The following is a 21449-nucleotide window of genomic DNA, read 5'->3' on the forward strand; positions in this document are numbered from 1 at the left end:
CGCTTTAGTCGAAGTGCATTTAACAACTCGCTTGTCATTGTTTTTGTAGCACTTGAAACAACTCAGGCCGAGCTCTTTGATTTGAAGACAAAATACGACGAGGAATCCTCAGCAAAGTACGTGTCTACGCCTCCTTCCGTTCACCAGCTCCCTCCTCCATAGTCTGCTCCTGACATAGTCATCGTGTTTAATGCACCTCTTTGCCTGGAAACTCCCTCTGCTCTTGGAACAGCTGGATTGTCTCCCACAAGACTTAGCCAGCCTCAAAATCCCAGCATTTCTCCTGCACTGTAAATACTGACAGGGACTGTGATGCATTCTGCAGCCACAGCAAGCACATTTCCTTGTTGTTTATTCATGTCAAAGTGCTCCCCAGCATGTACTGCAATCCCAAACTTACTGAAACGTTATCTGGAGGGAGGAGGGGTGATGGCTGCGAGCACAGATGTGAACACAAATGTCTAAATCAGTTAGAATTTGGCATGGTGATCAAAAACTGGATTTATTGAAAGAGTGTGATTTTAATTTGATCATCTCATGTCCTCAATCCTGCCTTTTTAGATGATTTCCAAATAATGTACTTGCATGAAGAGGGGCAAATGAGGTTGAAGCATAATAACATTACACTATAATACATAACATGCATGCCTTTCTTGTTACTCTATTTCAACAGCATCCACATAATTGGAAATGTAATAACTGACCTTGAGGAACATTGTAGGCCTGAATTTCTGTTTTTTTTTTTTCTTCTCTGAGAAATTGATAGGATTCACTCGTAATCACTGAAAAATCCGAAGCTGTCAACGTTAAGGAGTGCACAATCTTTTCTGACATCTATCCCACAATGGTCCTTACTAGGGATGGCACGGGACTGTAAATTCGAGTGCCGTTCAGTATGCTCTGGTACAGTACGCCCTTATGGACTGAGGTTATTTGGGTTTGTACTCCGGTTACGCATCAGGGACGAGTTAAAACAAAACATGTTTTTTATGCTGTTGCGGTCTTACCCCAAATTATCAGAGTGTGTTCGATTTGGTTTCTCTACCCCCTCAGTAATATGTTTGTTTGGCTGCTCCACTATCAAAGCGAAAAACTGTCATTTAAATATGGGACATGAGCTGCCGGGATGTTTTGTGCGCAAAACCACAGAGACGACAAGCCGGCTGCGTTCCTCCACACTATCCCCAATCAACTGGCCACGCCTTACGGATACAAATGCCTTGCGCCTTGAAGTCAGCATGAAAGGAGGAAAAAAAACAAAAGAATGTTGTGCTGATATAATTTGCTTGGCTTAAAGTTCTTAGCAAAATGTCAATGATTTTGTGTTCTTGTAGTTTTGACCAACGCATTAATGGGGTCTAGTGAACTAACATTACCAGTGACAGTCTGTGCTTGCCGTCGATGCCTGGTGAGATGTTAAACGGTCAAAAAAATTGGCCATGGCAGATGAAAAACCTAGCGCATAACACCACTTGGACGTGGTCCCGAGTGGCATGGGAAACATATTTCATGTTTACCTAACCCCACTTCTGATACTTTTTGCCCCATGCCTAATCATCCCACTTCTGATACTTTTCTGACAGCATTTGTTTTTGAAATCTTAGAAGTAGAACCCATAACCTGGATTTGAACCAAGGTCTATTGGTTTTATACCTACTTAGACTAGACCAGTGGTTCTCAATATTTTGTACATGAAGTACCACCTCTAAAAATATTTAGCGCTCCAATTACTTACCATATTTATCTCTCCAATTACTACCAAATAATGGCCAACATTAAAAGTAAAAAATAGAGGTAGAGGTTTTTTATTATTGCTATTGCCATGTCCCAAAAAGTTAAATACAAATGAACTGTACCCAAAAAAATTACTGTACTTGAAGTAAAAAAACAAAACAAAAGGCACTGTATAAGAAAAGTATAAAAAGTTTCTGTACTGGATTCAAATGTAGTTTCAACAAGTTTTATTCTAACATGATTGTATTTCATGTAGGAAATAATTCAAGTATACAATATGTATTTAATTTAGTGATTCTTTCACGGGTGGCACGGTGGACGTGGTTAGCATATCTGCCTCACAGTTCTGAGGACCGGGGTTCAAATCCCGGCCCCACCTGTGTGGAGTTTGGATGTTCTCCCTGTGCCTGTGTGGGTTTTCTCCGGGTACTCCAGTTTCCTTCCACATTCCAGAAACATGCGTGATAGGTTGATTGAAGACTCTAAATTGCCCGTAGGTGTGAATGTGAGTGCCAATGGCTGTTTGTTTATGTGTTTATGTGTGCCCTGCGATTGGCTGGCAACCAGTTCAGGGTGTACCCCGCCTCTCGCCCGAAGATAGCTGGCATAGGCTCCAGCACGCCCGCGACCCTAGTGAGGAGAAGCAGTACAGAAAATTGATGGATGGATGGATTCTTTCACGTACCACTGGAGAGAACACGTGTTGCTTTAAGAATCAATGGACTCAACTTTTTATTTATTTTAATTTTTTAATTTTTTATTTTTTAAACTAGATTTGAACCCATGGTCCTTTGGTTAAAAACAATCTGTTCACAAGAGCCACAACCATAGAAATGGTGCAGAAATGTTACCGGGATCAGTAAAGACATAATTCCTGTCCCTTCATAGACTCAACATTAACTGATTAACCCTACCCATTCCTTAACCCTAACCACAGTATTTTTCAGAACACATTTGCACTGACATCTCAAGCTCTTTGCTCCGTGTGTCCAGGGTTCATTTGTAAAAATAGTTTGCGATTCATGTCGGTTGTGACTGATGAAGGGGACCTGTGAGATCAGGTAGCTACAATACTTGAGAAGCGACAATCCATCAGTATCGATCTTTTTGGCAGTGGCGAAGATGAAAACAGAAGCTTTTGCTTGTCAGCGCTCCACTCTGTGAAGTGGCCCTTTGACATTCACACTCCCACGTTCCCTCAGGTGAGGAAGTAGAAGTGACCGTTCAAAACAGAACAAATGGTAGTCAGAAATATCAGTTATTTAAACATGACTACTCGATTTTGTTCGCTCCGAGATTATCAACAAAAAGGTCTAATTGTTTATAAATCCACTTAATGCATAATACTCAGCGGATTATAAACTTAGTTTTACTTTCTCTCCCCCACCTTGGCCCAAATTCACCGTGTCTGTCCATTAAGAGAGTTGTTAAATTGACTGGCTGTTACAAACCGATCGATACAACTTCCCTCGTCCTCGCACTACTTTTTTTTCCTACTTCTCCCTCACTCAAACACTATATTTTTTATCTGTTTATAGCAGGAAAGTCCACAGGACGATTACACAGTGCAATGGGACCAATCAATACTTTCTATAGACTAACTGCAGTCACCCCTTTGCATTTTGTTTAGCCCGTAGCCAGATTGTGCTCTCTCTCGTTTCTTTACATTTTCAGTCCTTCTTTAGCTCCTTTTATGTGGCAAGAAAACACGTTTTGTGTAGAAGCCCCCATTTGCTTGCATAGGCTAATAAACACATGCCTGCCCACATCCCTACACACGCTCATGTACACATTCAAACACACACACATGCTCGCTCACTCACTCGTGAGCCCGAGGCAGTCAGGGTCCTTGACTATGTGGCGTGCTGTGATCTGAAATTTTAATGCAACGCTTTAAAGCACACACAAACCCTCTCTAACCCTGCACCCTCCCAGTCCTTGGAGTCCTTCCCCCCCGTTTACTGCTTGGCTGAGCAAATCGCCAGTGTTTGGCGGAACACAACTTTTAACCCTTTGACTGCTTCACAGTTTGGCACAGCAAAAATGCGTACATACGTACACGTTTTCACACAAGCGCCTGCATCCACATACTCACACACACGCACACACACACACACAGTTGCTCTGAACTTTCCGCTAAGGAGGCCATTGCGTGACAAATCTCCCATCCTCTTGGTGCATTTGGATAATCTGCCTTTTAAAACACAACACAAACACACACACACACACACGTTCTGAGAATTTGTTCGATGTTGCAATGCGAGGGAGTGTCTGAGCTCCAGCGGGAAGCAGACCTGCAGATGTTGAGTATAGCCCCCTCTCTGTGGGAGCACATTAAGGGTCTGCCTGGCTGCGTTTTACCTGTTTAGTCACTATTAAAGATTAATGATATATTGATCCACAGCCCTGCAGAGTTCTGTGTGTTTGCACGTGCAGTAGTTTTATGTGTGTAAAGGCTTGAGGGTCCATTTGAGGAGGAACAAAATTGTAGGTGATTAGGGACCACTTTGTACATATTTCCTGTTTGCATATCAACTACACACACACACACACACACACACACACACACACACACACAACTATTGAGTGGGCCAAAACTGTCACACTTTCACAACTAGCTTCCTTTTAAGCCTACTTGAAATCCCCAAGGTAACGCGCTGTGAAAATGCAATGTGGAAAAGGCTAAGGAAAGAAGAGGGAATGGAGTGATGAAAGCTAGAGGGCAAAAAAAAAAGGGAAAAGCAAATCGGGGTCTGAAGGCTACTGTGAGGAAGAAGGGATCAGAGTGTGATAGAGGAGGGAAATGAAAATCTAAATCAGGGAATATCCTGCTGGCACCGAGGACACGGGCTTAAGGGAGCAGGAACGTGGAGAAGTTGAGAAGGAAGGAGAGCGGCAGACAAACAGTACGGTGGGAGAGAGAAAGAGATGAAAAGGACTGTCTGTAATGGTGGAGGTACAGTAACAGTTTAAAGGCTCTGGGCTTGTTTCAGAAGTCCCCCTGTGTTCACTGATGTCACCACATCCAAATGCTACAAAAGGAGTGTGCATGTTATTGGAATGAATTTTGTCTGTGCTCTATAGTTCCTCCATCTGGCCGCTATGTCTGTAAATGTTTCTGTTTCATGAATCTGTACCTTAAAAAGAAGACCACTCCCCATTTCCAACGTTTTGGGTGCAAGCATGCGTCGCTCATGGCTCGTCGCTCCCCTTCCCGCACCCGCCCAACCGAGTCTCAGTATATGCAGAAAATCCTTTCCCTGTGATCTGCTTTGGCCCTCAGCCTCTAGCTTTGCCTTTATAATTCCCAAATAAAGCCAAATCCAAAGGTTATTTAAGACGACTTTGTGCATCTGTACTTTGATTAAATGATCACATTTGGAGCGGGTGCGCTGGGTGTATTTGGGTTGCATTATGATATCCATAAACGCTCTCCATTACAAGCTTTTCTGGCTCGTCGGCTCTCTGACCTCACATTTGTGCGCGTGATAACGTGCAGGCCGCTCGTGCGCACACACTATAGTTTAAGACAGGATAAAAGCTGGTGAGGTAGTGTACTATTATGATGCCTAAATGCACAATAGATCCTTTTAACTCTTAGGGAAAGAATAAAAGTGAAAAGCTCTCCCACCCTCATTTGATTTTTTTTTTTTTTTTTTTTTTTTTTTTTTTTTTTTGCTGCGTTGCCTTTGGCACATTGTTGACCTAATATCAACCGTGTCTGTTTTGTTAAAGTCATTCAAATCTGTAGTACGAAAGCCTATAGGACATAACACTGTTTCTTATAGTGTGACACACAAATACAAAAGCTGCGTGGATCTTTGGCCACACTATCAAAAGACGGCAGCGCACAATGGTTGCACGGCAGTTCTTGTATACTGTTACTTCTAGGGACTCGACAGTGCTCATGCAATATAAGCAGTGAGCACAGACTCTGATGTACAATCAAACCCATATTTTGAGTTATTGAATTTCTATGAATGAGTTTCTGTCAAGGGAAGCACAATCTTACACTAGTTCACACTAGTTACACTAGTTGCCTGTCTCCTAATTTTGAGATTTGGGGTTTGAATTTATGCTCCCTGTATTTAACATGAGTTTTCTCTGCATACTCCGGCATCCTCCCACACTCTAAAAACATTTTGTGTTTGGTTAATTCAAGACTCTAATTTATCCATAGGTGTGAATGTGAGTTTAAATGCTTCTTTTGTCTATATGTCCCCTGTGATTGACTGGCGGCCAGTCCAGGGTGTATCCTGCCTCTCACCCAAACAAAATCAGCTGGGATAGGCTAAAACTAACCTGTCACCCTAGTGAGGACAAGCGCTGTAGAAAATGGATAAATGAATTTCCAGTAAAAGTGGAAAATACCTTGAGGTATAGATTTAAAAAATGAGTCATTGTTTTTAACATTTTTCAGAAAGTTGTGGCAAATACAAAGATTATTCATACTTATATGTTCCACATTTTTAGTTGATTTAGAATGGCCTATATTAGGCTTCAATTAATTTATTTTGTTTAACCAGGTAAGGCAATTAGAACAGTTTCTCATTTACAATGCCAACGTGGAGGTAATTTCAGGTTCTGTGTCTTGGCCAAGGACTCTTCCACAGCGGACAGTCAGAGCCGGGATTCGAACTGCTGACCCCTCAGTCAGTAGATGACTCACTCTACCAACTGAGCCACAGCCGCCCTATGATCACAATTGCTTTAAAACCCACTGCTTTGATTGTGCTTTAAAGTGAGCGTAAAATATGCTAACGTTCAACTGGAATGCCTATGGTTCATTGCATAGAAAAGTCCAAGAGAGAGGATGTGGTATTCAGGTCCGCAGATTCTACGAGGAAGCCTTCATCGTTGTTGGTCACAATCAACTGTATTGACAGGATCTCGAGAATAGCAGCAGTGAAGAAGATAGTTTAGATATCTTTGAAGGGTCAAGATTAACGGTTAATTTAAATTAAGGTTGAGGGCTAGTTAAAGAGACTGTTGTTCTATTACACTCAACTGTTACCAATTTTTATTCACAAAGCATAATACTTACCATTTCAGTGTAACTTTATAGTTATCTGAACATTTTTGACTTGGCTGTTTTTGAAGAGAATTAATTTCTTGGAGTTATAATAACATCGTAGCCCTCTTTGAAAGACTTTCTCAAGAAGTATTTTTCCCCCTTCCCAAATTAGCCTCTTAATTGCTCAATTTATATATGCTTTGTATATATTTTTTCGACAGCAAATGTATTCAAATTTAGCATTTCCACTGCAGTCTGACAGGGCTTACCTTATGTTACACATGTTGCACATCTTTACATATATAGTAAAAGTCTTCCATGCATGTCATCCATCCTTTTTCTGAGCCGCTTATCCTCACTAGGGTCACGGGAGTGCTGGAGCCTATCCCAGCTATCATCGGGCAGGAGGCGTGGTACACCCTGAACTGGTTGCCAGCCAATCGCAGGGCACACGTAAACAAACAACCATTCGCACTCACATTCGGGCAATTTATAGTCTTCAATCAACCTACCGCACATGTTTATGGAGGAAGTGGGAGGAAGTGCCCGGAGAACACCCACGCAGGCACGGGGAGAACATGCAAACTCCACACTGGCGGGGCCGGGGATTGAACCCCGGTCCTCAGAACTGTGAGGCAGACGCTCTAACCAGTCGCTCACCGTGCCGCTCCATGCTTCTCAATCACACCAAAATCTTATCAAACAGTATTGTCCAAGTGGACTATACAGAGGCAGCAATAGGGGCATCCTGCAGTCTGACCTCTCACAAGTGAGAGTTGAACCCTGGCCTCCATGTAGACCATTAGTCAGACACAATCACACAGCTTCATAGCAGATTAGTCTGCTGTATTAGGATTTAGAGCTCTATTAATGTAATCCCTCTGTTTTAGTGTGGCTGAGGTTTTAGGGGGCTTACATGTGCACATAGAAACATACACTTAACTGCATTCATGCACACACACATTCAAGCTGCTTGGGTTATGGAGTTCACAATCAGTGGATTAAGGTGAAATTTAGACAGTAGCTTAATGGACACGGCAGTAACATTGTACAAACGTGAGTTTAGTGGCACGTTATGGGTACTTATTGGGAATTGTCTGTCAGTGTTTTCTGTGTGCATGTGCGTCATCTCATTTAACACGTCACATCCGCTGTTGTGGTTTTGCTGCACGTAGTAACTGGATGTCTTCTTCAGGGCCGACGAGATTGAGATGGTGATGACAGACCTTGAAAGAGCCAATCAGGTAAACACGCTGTCTCTCAAATGAATGAGATTGCAATACTTTATTTAATAATTTGTTTTCTTTTGAAGAAGAACGGAACAAATTTGTACACCACTCACAAATATTTTGAGCTATTTCGGGTAAAATCTCAGGATTATTCTAAAATTCACCATAATCTTTACAGGTACACTCAATTTGACCTTCTCTAAACGTTTGAATGCACATATCCAACTGCTAAATGTTTCAGTACTATTTGCATGACTTGCTGTTCTTTCATACATGCAAATCAGTCGCCTTTCGGCGAAATTCGCCGTTTTGAGCTCAAATTAGGCCATTTCTGTGAATCGTTCAGATCTGAGGAGTTTTTCTGGGTGGGGGGGTCGCCGTCGCTGTCGTCATAGACTGCTTCGTACTGCTTCAGCGCTGGCAGCTAGATCCATTCCACACATCCACCATCCACACACAGATGTAATTGTGAATATTACTCCGCGGCGGACGAGTATTCTGGCGCATCACCCTGAGGTTCCAGTGTGACCGGCTTTGGATAAATCACAGGAGTTGACGAGACCAGAAAAAACACTTCCGCTGCTTCTGCTGTTAAGAATTAACGGTACTTTTACTCCCATTACAATGATCTAAATGTCTGTCGCTACTTTAATTGATCAATTATTGCTTATTGCGTTTTCGAGAGCGAGACTACGACTTAGACTTCCGCATTGGCGCTGTTTGCACCAATCCAGTTTAAGCGCTAGTGACGTTTAAGTCTAGTTCACCAATCAAACGACACAAGAAAGTCACTGACCTCACACATCTTCTATTGGGCTTCCAGGGCATAGGTATTAACAGTAGATAGGCCAGCCCCGCTGATCGTCATGCCTACGTGGTGGCCATGTTGGGAAGGTCGTCGTTACCATGAAGGCAACTCGTCGTATTTACATTTAGACCATATGTGTCAAACTCAAGGCCCGGGGGCCAGATGTGGCCTGCCACATCATTTTATGTGGCCCGCAAAAGGAAATCATGTCAGTCAACATCCATGATTCTTTCTAAAATCTGAACAAAAATTCTAAATTGTCATATGTAATGAACAACAATGTTGAGATATGGCATTTTTCTGCTACCGATCCTCTTTTTACAGTAACTTGATCAATAGTTAAACTATTATCCTTCTGTTTTTAAAACTAGTTATCCCTCAATTTGTTGTGTATATAAAAGAATATGATGAGGTATGGTTTCACTGTCATAACAGCCCTCTGAGGGAAATTGAAATGACAATGTGGCCCTCGACAAAGATCAGTTTGACACCCCTGATTTAGATGAACAAAAACAACAGCTTTCATGTATTGTAGTATTTGTGTGGCACTGCCTTCCCAAATGTGGATATTTCAGCTCACTTATAGCTTGAGAAAACACAGTGCATTAAATTGCAGATGTTTTGTTGTAGTTTTGACTGTGCATTCACACACGCCCACACACAGCAACATCAGTATTTGCAGAATTTGAATTTTATTTTATTTATTTTTTAAATTGATGTTCATGCTGTGGTTAAAAAAAAAAATCTGAAGTTATTGACTATTTACTCAGTACTTGAGTGATTATTTCACTGTGTACTTTTTACTCAAGTAATTTTTGGGAGGACTACTTTTTACTTGAGTCACATTATTGTCAAGTAACAGTATTCTTACTTGAGTACAATATTTGGCTACTCTACCCACCTCTGGAGCGGACATCCTTTATTGCTACTCTTACGTTTAAGCAACATTATTGCTCATCAGATCAGCCAGTGTTGTATTTGTTGCACTGGTCTTTTCTATTTTCGCGTTGAGGTGCGTGGCCCTGGTTGTGATCCCAGTGGAACAGTGAAACACACGTAACATTGGCGACAAAAGTTGATCCGCTAGTACATCTTGTATTAAAGGTCAGAGGACAAAGATTTAAAAAAAAAATTCTTGATAACTCTAGAACCGCTTCACAAACCACATCTGCCATTTTGAATTGATCATATAGCAGATATACAGCAGTTAAATAGGTAAATATGATGCAGAATGCGGCTTCTCCTTTTTGCATCCAGCGCCTTCCGGTCTTCGTCTCTTTCCGGTGCTGTGACGTAAGACAAGCCAAACAGCCTGTTCATTTGGCGTTGTGTGCTATTGTTCCATGCTGTTATTTCCATCCTTCTACAACTCAAATTCCAACGAAGTTGGGACGTTGTGTTAAACATAAATAAAAACAGAATACAATGATTTGCAAATCATGTTCAACCTATATTTAATTGAATATACTACAAAGACAGGATATTTAATGTTCAAACTGATAGACTTTTTTTTGAAGCAAATAATCATTAACTTAGTATTTTATGGCTCCAACACTTTCCAAAAAAGCTGGGACAGGGTCATGTGTACCACTGCGTTACGTCACACACATTTTCTTTTAACAACATTCAATAAACGTTTGGGAACTGAGGACACTAATTGTTGAAGCTTTGGAGGTGGAATTCTTTCCCATTCTTGCTTGATATACAGCTTCAGCTGTTCAACAGTCCAGGGTCTCCGTTGTCGTATTTTACGCTTCATAATGCGCCACACATTTTCAATGGGAGACAGGTCTGGACTGCAGGCAGGCCAGTCTAGTACCCGCACTCTTACTATGAAGCCACGCTGTTGTAACACGTGCAAAATGTGGTTTGGCTTTGTCTTGTGAAATAAGCAGGGGTGTCCATGAAAAAGACGTTGCTTGGATAGCAGCATATGTTTCTCCAAAACCTGTATGTACCTTTCAGCGTTAATGTTGCCTTCACAGATGTGTAAGTTACCCTAACACAGCGCCATACCATCACAGATGCTGGCTTTTGAACTTTGCGTCCATAACAGTCCGGATGGTTCTTTTCCTCTTTGGCCCGGAGGACACGACGTCCACAGTTTCCCAAAACAATTTGAAATGTGGACTCGTCGGACCACAGAACACTTTTCCACTTTGCATCAGTCCATCTTAGATGAGCTTGGGCCCAGAGAAGCCGGCGGCGTTTCTGGGTGTTGTTGATAAATGGCTTTTGCTTTGCAGTTTCAAGTTGCACTTACGGATGTAGCGCCAAACTGTATTTACTGGCATTGATTTTCTGAAGTGTTCCTGTGCCCATGTCGTGAAATCCTTTACACCAGTGATTCCCAACCAGTGTGCCGAGGCACATTAGTGTGCCGTGAGCGCTTTTCAGGTGTGCTGTGGGAAATTATAAAATTTTACTTAATTGCTCGAAACATAATTTATTTACAGTAAATAATGTATCTTTGTTCATCTATTTATGCCAGTGAGGCATAGTGACGGACAGAACAAAATGCTCTTCTATGAGATGACAGAGGACGTACATACAGTAATTAATGTATCCACTTTTTGTGACATTTTTGTTTGTTGGTGTGCCGTGAGATTTTTCAATTGTAAAATACATGCCTTGGCTCCATAAAGGTTTGAAATCACTGCTTTACACATTGGTCGGTTTTTGATGCAGTGGCGCCTGAGGAATTGAAGGTCATGGCCATTCAATGTTGGTTTTCCGCCTTGCCGCTTACATGCAGTGATTTCTCCAGATTCTCTGAACCTTTTGATGATATTAGTGACCGTAGATGATGAAATCCCTAAAGTCCTTGCAATTGTACGTTGAGGAACATTGTCCTTGAACTGTTCGACTATTTTCCTCACGCACTTGTTCACAAGGAGGTGAACCTTGCCCCATCTTTGCTTGTGAATGACTGAGCAATTCAGGGAAGTTCCTTTTATACCCAATCATGGCACCCACCTGTTCCCAATTAGCCTGTTCACCTGTGGGATGTTCCAAACAGGTGTTTGATGAGCATTCCTCAGCTTTCTCAGTCTTTTTTGCCACCTGTCCCAGCTTTTTTTGGAACATGTTGCAGCCATAAAATTCTAAGTTAATGATTATTTACTAAAACAATAAAGTTTATAAGTTTGAACATTAAATATCTTGTCTTTGTAGTGTATTCAATTAAATATAGGTTAACATGATTTGCAAATCATTGTATTCGGTTTTTATTCCAACTTCATTGGAATTGGGGTTGTATATTTGTTGTCTCAAGATTTAACGATGTCACAATGGTTTATTGTGTGGCATTTGGTTGTACAAATGGTTCAGGCAGTGGCAAGAGTTTTCTTGGGCTTTCCAAGTGAAAAAGAATGTGTGATCAGTGGATAGGGAACACAATATATAGGAATACTGCATACTATGTAAAAGCTTGTGCCGTGTCACTAACACATATATGAATATATAATACTTATAGTCGTGCCAATAAATATTGCCACCCCTGGCGTGCCATTATTTCTAGCCATGACTGTATAAAAAGACATGCTTTTGACAAACCATCACATCGAGCCAGTGGCCACTCTCTCTTTCTGTTGTACAGCTGCTACTTGGCTGCTCGTCGTCGTCACTGTTCCGACCTCCTGATCGGCTCAAACGTGTACGGTTTGACGATGCCAAGTTCAGTTGGGCGCTTCTGTACGTCGAAATCCTCCTCCTCCTCATATTCCAACACGTTGCTCGCCATTTCATATAGAGGGTAGCGTGCTGCGTTTGTCAATTGCAACGTCACTTCTGGTAGCTCTAGATAGAGTAACCACACCCCGGTGTCTTGAGCTTCGGGTATGTTCGGGGAGGACTCAATATGTGTCATAAAAACCTAATTTTTAGCTAAACTATGGTTGAAAACTTGCTGGAAGTTATGTGCATGCATTACATAACATATAAACAATGCAAATATGAATTTTAACTGACCCCATAACATCTTTGTCATCTGACCTTTAATTAGGAAACGCGCCTACATTTATCTAATTAGTTTACAGGTGTTAAAGTTAAATGTATTAAGCGACGGAGCGATGTTAGGGATTATGTCACAAGACAATGAACTAACTTCAAATTCAGAAATGGCCAATTAAAACAGAAAAATATTGTACTTAATATTTTCCTGCAGGATGCATTTGGGATTAGCCTTTCAAGTTGGTAATAGTGAAAAATGAAGTGAAACAGACAATGATTTTTGTCAATTCTTTTCCAGAAGTGCTTAAAGAGGTGGATGCTATTCATGTGGCACCGCTTGAAGCAGGCATCAGGTGCAGGTGGAGATGGGCCTGGCTCAAGTTGGAGGCTAAAACAAAAAAGCAAAGAAATGAGGCAAATTTAAATTTAAATTTAATCTTAAATTTGTACATCAACATGTAGTTGAGCGGTGTAAATAAATGTCTTTCTGTGTGAAGAAAATGTTTATTTTGCCTTGCTGTACTGTTCAGAGTCTTCCAGATTGCTTAATTTATGTTAAAATCAAAAACATTCTCTACGGGAGCCCGGGGGATCCCCAAGACCCACCCTACAATTTTATTTTTTTGGTCACCTTTTTCATGCCTTTGGTGTTTGCATGTCTGTTCTCTAACAAGGGTCACAAAATTCACAACAGCTGTTTGATCTGTGTCTCGAACAAATAAATTTCCTGGATCAGTTAGAATTGTTATTTAAACAGTCCTCGTCATCATCTTGTTCACATTTTGACAACACCTAACAGTTGATCGAGTACCTCACCATTGTGAGTCTTCAAATTGGATGTTTGCAAAGGGAAGTTGCCGATGAGCATAGTGTGTCCCAGAGTCTCATCAACGTGTTGCAATAGAGAGACTGGAAGAGTCACAGAAAGGACAGACATCCTTGGAAACTTTCATGCATCAAGCACCCTTTGTGATTTTGCTGTTAGATTATTTCGGCAAAGGAAAAGTGTTCACTATAAACTGCTTTAGACAGATTTGTGAACGTTTGAGATAATTTTTTCTTACTCAAAACATTCTTCTCTAAAAGTTCATACTGATGCAAGAATAAAAAAATAGAGATAATTTAAAAGTTATTTTTATAATTAATTTCACTTGACAAGCTGTGATTAGAGCTACTATTTTCTCTAACCCACTTTATTTAATAACTTTATTAAATGACCTTTTCTGTTTAACACAAAGGGTCAACAGCATCCAGCAACCAAAATAACATTATTTTGAACGTATGAATTCAAAACCTATTGTTGTCTGTTGATTTCCATGATTCATTGGCAAATGTACCTTCATAGTGCCTGCATTATCTGCACAGAACCATGAACATGCGTTTCATACTGGGCTATATTCACTACATTGCTTTTGTGAAGGCTCTTGTTTGTTTTTAATTTATTACAATGCCACTAACCCCATCCAGCTGAAACAGGCCCCTTAGCGCACCCTCTGCCCTTGTGCTGTAAATATTCCTGTGGTATCTGTTAATGTCATTGTTGTTAACTTTCATTATTAGTCCAAGAGTATGATTTGTGGCTAAAGGGTTAGCATGGGCATGTAATGTTAATATTAGCCTAAAGGTTAGCACTCCCGACGATAATGCCACACGCACGCACGGAGACACACACAAACATGCACTATTCACACTTCTGATTTGAGGTTTACAGATGATGACAGCATGCCCTCCAGCTCAGCCACAGACTTTTTATACGCTTTTATTAAAAGAAAATGGAAAACAGCATTTTGTTCTGGCGACGAGGCAGTCCGGCTCCCCACCCTGTCAATAGCGGCTCCCAATGTGGTTGCAATTAGGAACGCCGTGGAATCTGCAGCCTATAAGTCCTAATGATGGCGTGTTTACCCCGTGTTACTGATGATTCCCGACTGGAGCATGGCAGTTTGGCTGTAAAAACAGGCAGCGGGTGTCATCTCAATTTTCCGTGCCGATGTAATATTTCACTTTATTGAACTGAAGGAAAAACCCTTCCTCCCTTGGGTTTAAATGTGTTTAGGCTGGAAGGAATAGAAGTTGGTCGCCACACAGACATATTCAAATCTGCTGATTTTGACAAGTCGTGCACAATGTACAGTGGTGCCATGAAATACACGTGACCTGACTTACGTGTTTTTTGAAATACGAGGCGTCATTCGGATGATTTTCTGCTTTGCGAGTGCAAACTTGAGATTCGAGTGCTGTATGGTGGCAGTAAACTCACTTCACAATATGCAGCGGTTTTTGTGAATAACATTTCATGTAAACATTTCATCAAAATAGAGGCTTCAAGCTGTTTAACGCCTCCTTCCAGTTAAAGTTTACTGTCTAACTAAACATGAAACACGTGATGTATTTAAAACAACCAAATTACTTTGCCTTCTGAACGGCCCCCACTAGCTTAATGCTAACATATAAAGGAAGATGCCATTGACATGCTAACAGTTAGCATTGATAGTCGCGGTTTGATAACCCTTCAAGCAACGGATATTTTAACACAAATGATGAATAGTTGAATTCTGTTGATTTGAGCTGGAAAAGAAGAGTTGATGAATTGTTACATCAACATTAGCTCCACTGACACCACCCTCCATGAAATTGTAGCCCCAAGATGGATTATTATAATGTTAAATTAGTGGCATGCCAGTGCCATGCAACGTCAGTTGCCTCTCTCTCAGTCCACACGTTATAATTTTTTTGTGTGTTCCTCGGGACTTGCGAGAAAAGCGAGAGGGGTTTGAGGAAATGTGTCCACAAAGGAAAACATAACACATTAATTCAAATTTGAGCTGCACAAACATGAGATTAATCGTGTTTGACTGTAAGAACTGAGTCTTTTCTCCTCCTCCTTGCAGCGAGCTGAGGTGGCACAAAGAGAGGCTGAGTCACTGCGGGAGCAGCTGTCCTTGAGTAACCAATCCCAGCAGGCCGGCAGCCCGTCCAACAAGGCCAACCCCGACTCGGTAACGCCTTTTCGCTGCCTCGTTGATTTACAGCGCGGCTGACAGAGACGTATTGAAGAGCTAAAGATCAGATCAGCCTTTTACTTCAGAGGTGGTCGTCCGATCACAGCCGCCTTTAATTGATTACCGTTGTCATCGGTCTCCAAGGTCATTGACTAAATGAACAAGGGGACTGTTTGAGGAGTTGCCTGCCTCATTACTGGTTCTGTAAATAGTGTCTGAGGGCTTCTCAGCTGTGGCGCGCAAAGACCTTTGCTTTACAGCTCACGTCTTGCTTAGATGTGAGTTAATCCCAAATAGTAAAGATCTGACACATACTGTAAAGTAGACCAGCGGTGAGCAACATGAAGTCTCCTCCGTTCTTTGCTCTCGCCCACTCATCATTTCCATTATCAAGAGTCCTGTACCCATTTTGTTTTCAATATATTTGTTTTCTTATTTAGTTTTCAAATTGAATAAATGGTTAATTTATTTATAGTAAATGATACAATTAAAAATTGTACAAAATCAAAAAAAATCCGTAGGCATTTGTTTTATTAAATTGGTTGATTATAATTCAATTAATGATGAATAATAAAATAAAGGTGGCACGGTGGAGACTTGTTAACACATCCACCTCACAGTTCAGAGGTCGTCGGTTCAAATCCGGGCTCCACCCTTCCTGTGTGGAATTTGCATGTTCTCCCCATGCCTGTGGGGGTTTTCTTCAGGTACTCCGGTTTCCTCCCATATTTCAAAATCATGCATGGTAGGTCAATTGAAGGCCAAAGAGTAGAGACTAAATTGTCAGTAGGTTTGAATGTGAGTGTGAATGGTTCTTTGTGCCCTGCGATTGGCTGGCGACCACTTAAGAGTGGACACCACCTCTCTGCCAAAGTCAGCTGGGATAGGCTCCCGCACACCAGCGACCCGAGTGAGCATAAGCAGTGCAGAGAATGCATGGATGGATAATAACATCAAATAATTAAAATACGAATGAATTATTTTACTGTTCAAATGAACTATTCTACACATTTTACATATTTAAAAAAAATCTCATCTAAAGATGACCTGGCCAATCTCTCACTTAAAAAGAAAATCTAACGTGAATGTCTGAAATTGAATTGGCGACTGTTCCACCTTGGATTTATTCTAATTTCTAAATCCATCCATCCATTTTCTGAGCCGCTTATCCTCACTAGGGTCGCGGGCGTGCTGGAGCCTATCCCAGCTGTCATCGGGCAGGAGGCGGGGTACACCCTGAACTGGTTGCCAGCCAATCGCAGTAATTTCTAAATGTTTCTGCCAATAAAAACACTAAGTAACAAATAATCTGTTTCAAACTTTTGCCATCAAAAGACTTTTGATCAGTTACAGATGTTTCTAATTAGTATTTGGCAGACTCGATTCCCATGTACCGTAATTTCTCATGTATAATGCGCACCCATGTATAATACGCACCCCCAAAGTTGACCTCAAAATTCTGGAAAACCCTTCTACCTATGTATAATGCATTTTTACAATGCATGATTTTGCTTCTATCCATAACCCAAAACATGAAGTATTATGTTTTTTTTTTTTCAAACAATTACTTTATTTGAACACGTAATACTTATTTTTTTTTATTTACTTGCTCTTATTTTGAAATACACAGCCCTACTTTTATTTAGTAAATTAGGAAACACACAGTTGTGCTCATATGTTTGATTACCCAGGCAGAATTTGTAAGATGGGTACAATTCTTTAAAGAAAACTTTAAAGAAAAAAAATTATTTTAATGGGATTCAAATTAACCAGTCAAGCATTTCAGAAAAGCACTATCATTAAAAAAAAACATAACCATAAAGAAATGAATGATGGTTGTTGTTGAGTCATCAGTCATATTTAAAAAAATAAATAAATAAAACAACAAATTCTGCTAGGGTATGTAAACTTTTTGAGCACAACTGTACGTACATATATGCAGTCATACGTACATACCCCTGTCTTATTGGAATGAAAGTGTAGGCGACACCTTCTTCATAACCACTAGGTGGCGGTGGCATATTAGAATGAAAGTGTACAGCTTTTTCATAACCTCTAGATGGCGGCATACATTTATAAAATGTGAAAGTTTTTTTCCATTTTCCCCTATAGCCATGTATAATGCGCACTATTGACTTTTGACAATTTTTTTTGGGGGCGGGTTGCACATTATCCACGAAATTACGGTGTCAATACTTAAAAAAACAACGTGTATAACAATCCTTATCTTTTGATTACCAGTTTGGTTAGTTTTAGTATGATCATCATGACCTATTTTCCTCTATCGTTGATCATTGCTGATACCCTTGCGAAAGGGTTTACCTTTTGAATGATATGATCTGGAAGGTGAAAAATATTTTTTTGACAATTTTTTTTTTTTTAACCTGAGATCGAAGTTCTAAGGTCTCAGTAGGGATATAACTATGCGGTATTTACTTTGTGGTTCAATAATAAAAAAAAAACAATACAGTAGTATATGCGGTGCCTCAAAACAGTTTCCCGATGAAACACCAAGCGTCACAATGTTACTGTTGCAGCATATTGGTTATGTGTGTAAGGTTCAATTGCCTGGTGTGCGGGTGTGAGCCGACTGTATTTTTTTTTCACGATTGTTGTTTATATGTGCCCTGCGATTGGCTGGCGACTAGTTCAGGGTGTACCCCGCCTCTCGCCCAGAGTCAGCTGGGATAGGCTCCAGCATGCCCGCGACCCTAGTGAGGATAAGTGGTATGGAAAATGGATGGATGGATGTCCAGTTTATTCCCACGAATTTGGTTCGTATTTGCTGTCAGCTAAAAATTTTGTTGTGGTTGTTGGCTAGCACGAGCAGGCTGCGGAGGTGGCATCATCCCACTCCAGTCTAGAGGTAGAGCTCAGGGCCAAAGAAAAGGAGAGTGCACAGCTCGTGGAGGACGTCCAGAGACTGCAGGCCAGCCTGACTAAACTCCGAGAGACCACCAGCACCCAGATCACACAGCTGGAGCAGCAGCTCAACAGCAAGACCGCCGTTCTTAAGGTATCCAGACGGGAATTCACTGGGATATTGCGGGGGGATTCTTTGTTTCTAATATTAGCTTTAACGTATCGGTTTCAGCACTAAAGTCTTTGTCATTGATAGGAACTGGAGGAGAAACTTGAGAAGCAAGCAGACTATGAGGAAGTTAAGAAGGAGTTGGGGTAAGAAGTTTGAGAACGATTTATTGCATGCGGGTGAGGTCGGCTGGGTGTAACAAAAGCATGGCTTCATTTCAAGATGATGCTTGTATGTCAAAGAGACTGCAGCATATTTTGAAATTGTTATTTTTTGTGTCGTTGTGTGTAATATTACAATATGTTTTGTCTTTGTCCTCAGTATTCTGAAGTCAGTCGAGTTTGGAACATCAGACTCTGTGCAGGTAAAAGTGTCTCGTAATGACATTACTCCCTTGGTCCTTGTTCCATAATTAGGACATGGTATTATTTGATAATTGGACACTTATAGTAATTATGAGGTTTTCAATTGGGAATTGCACGTTTTTTTATTTTTTCATTCCATCTGCTTCTCTCGTTATCAGGAATCATCCAAACCTCTGGAGGTGCTGTTGCTGGAGAGGAACCGTAGTCTTCAGTCCGAGAGTGCCGCACTGCGCATTGCCAACGCCGAGCTCAGTGGTAAGTTTAGGAAGGTCTCAGCCCACTTTTACCGTAATCACACAGGCTACTTGGGAGCTGCGGGTAAGGCTGCGCAGGTGCAGAGATGCATGAAAATACATACATCTTACTTCTTTTTCTCTGAGAATGCTTAACACGAGGTTTTGTTTAAAAATATGTCATACAAACAAGTTTTTATTGAGCCCACGCACAAATGTCTCCAGCGAACAAAATCACCACTAGGTCAACCTTGAGAGCGATGAAGTTGCACAACACCAAAAATGAGGACACCATACTATGCCCCACCTCCCCTTGTATCAGGACCACCGCAACAGTGTTTATGGGTTTGAAATGTCATAGCTTTAGGCTTGAATAGCTGAGCAGCTCTGAATTGATTAACATTCACAGTAAGGGGCGCCTACTGTCTCCCTCAATCATGTTAAGTCTCAATGGTTATGCATTTGAATAATATTACTCGCTGCGCCTATCATCGAGATGGATTCTTGTAGTTAAAAGATCAGGGGTGGAGTTGGAGGGGTTCACATTGCTTTTATATATTTGTTTTGATGAATGTGAAAATTCAGTCTCTTGGAAAAGTTCGACCTTCACTCTGAGTGCGAACACCTGCACATACTATTTGTATTCTCTTCAGTCATAAATACTGTTTGTAGACATTTCCCCCTGGACATATTTAATAAACTAAAGACTTATTACCGCATCTGCAATGGGACAATGGAGTGTTAAGGATCACTGCTGCGGGACGGAGGAGGACATCTGTACACATCATTTGACCACTTATGTACACTGTGCCTTAGAACAAGAGGAACTGTGAGCCCCTGGGCCAGCATACAGCCTAATCCGCCTCAGTGGCACAGTGTCAATTGTTTTGTTTGTCCTGATTTTTTTTCCCCCCTTCCAGGCTGTGACTTACAAGAAAGGTTGAAATCACAAATGCATGAGCATTTTGTCTGGGGGGTTGGCAAAAAAGGAAGACTAATTCGGAAACTACTTGATTAAGTTAATTTCGTGTTTCTTCTCTCTTTTCGGAATCCCTTTTTTGTTGACTCCCCCCATAATGCATGGTGTGTTTGACCTTTCTTGTAGGGCCAGCCAGGCGGAAAGGGACAGAAGAATCGACACCCAAGGAGGAAACCAGCGACCCCTCTTCTTCACCCCCTCCACCTCCTCCCTCTCTTCCTTCCTCCTCGCAGCCTCCCCTATCTCGCACTCACACGGATGCCCTCAACACTGCCACCACCACCAGCAGCGGGGAAACTCACCCCTTCACTCCCACGGGCATTGGACAGGACTTCTACTCGCCGGTCTTCCCGCTGGTGGGTGGTAAGATGGCTTTGAACTCCCTGATCCAGAGGCAGCTGCTGCAGACCTTCTACTCCAAAGCCTTGCAGGAGTCATCCGGGATCCCCAGCGGGGCGCTGCTGTTCACCCCCTTCACTCCAACCCTCAGCTCCATCCCTACCTCCACCCCCGGCTGCGGCTCTGCCGCCATCCCCCTGGCAGCCAGCAGCCCACAGCCGCCCCCGGCCAGCCCGGACATGGTTCCCGTTAACGGGAGCAGCACGGCCGGCAGCGCCCCGTCGCCATCCCCAAGCCACTCCGATGCCACTACAGGCAGCGTTTTGGACGGGGAGGACATGGACACGGCGGAGATTGCCCGGCAGGTGAAAGAGCAGCTGATCAAGCACAACATCGGTCAGCGCGTGTTTGGCCACTACGTGCTGGGACTCTCCCAGGGTTCAGTCAGCGAGATCCTGGCCCGACCGAAGCCGTGGAACAAACTCACCATCCGAGGCAAGGAGCCCTTCCACAAGATGAGGCAGTTTCTGGCTGACGAGCAGAACATCCTCGCGCTGCGCAGCATCCAGGGACGGCAACGAGGTAAGCTTGTGCGTCTTGTGGTGTGTCTGCGCGTGGAATGTATGCGTGTGTGTGTGTGTGTGTGTGCGTGGGTGTGTGTGTGTGTCAAGCATGTGTGTGCGTATATGTGAACAGCCCTGCACACAGCTATTGATCAGCTTTTCAATATGGACTGGGCTTTATACTTTTCTTCCTCTCTCCTA

The 21449-nt window shown here is 42.0% G+C and overlaps 1 protein-coding gene across 3 annotated transcripts in view; it reads left to right on the plus strand.

Moving 5' to 3' along the window:
• cux1b (cut-like homeobox 1b) overlaps positions 1-21449 on the plus strand; it is a 121262-nt gene that overhangs the window by 77639 nt on the left and 22174 nt on the right. For 2 of the 3 annotated variants that reach the window (XM_061682723.1, XM_061682724.1), the window contains exons 8-15: positions 50-116; positions 7944-7992; positions 15628-15735; positions 18560-18754; positions 18857-18915; positions 19091-19133; positions 19293-19389; positions 20473-21267. In XM_061682723.1, the coding sequence (XP_061538707.1) occupies positions 50-116; positions 7944-7992; positions 15628-15735; positions 18560-18754; positions 18857-18915; positions 19091-19133; positions 19293-19389; positions 20473-21267 (1413 nt within the window). The remainder of the gene's footprint in view (positions 1-49; positions 117-7943; positions 7993-15627; positions 15736-18559; positions 18755-18856; positions 18916-19090; positions 19134-19292; positions 19390-20472; positions 21268-21449) is intronic. The other variant, XM_061682726.1, reaches the window with a different exon arrangement.

Source organism: Phycodurus eques, chromosome 7 (assembly GCF_024500275.1).
Source record: "Phycodurus eques isolate BA_2022a chromosome 7, UOR_Pequ_1.1, whole genome shotgun sequence".
NCBI classification, from domain to species: Eukaryota; Metazoa; Chordata; class Actinopteri; order Syngnathiformes; family Syngnathidae; genus Phycodurus; species Phycodurus eques.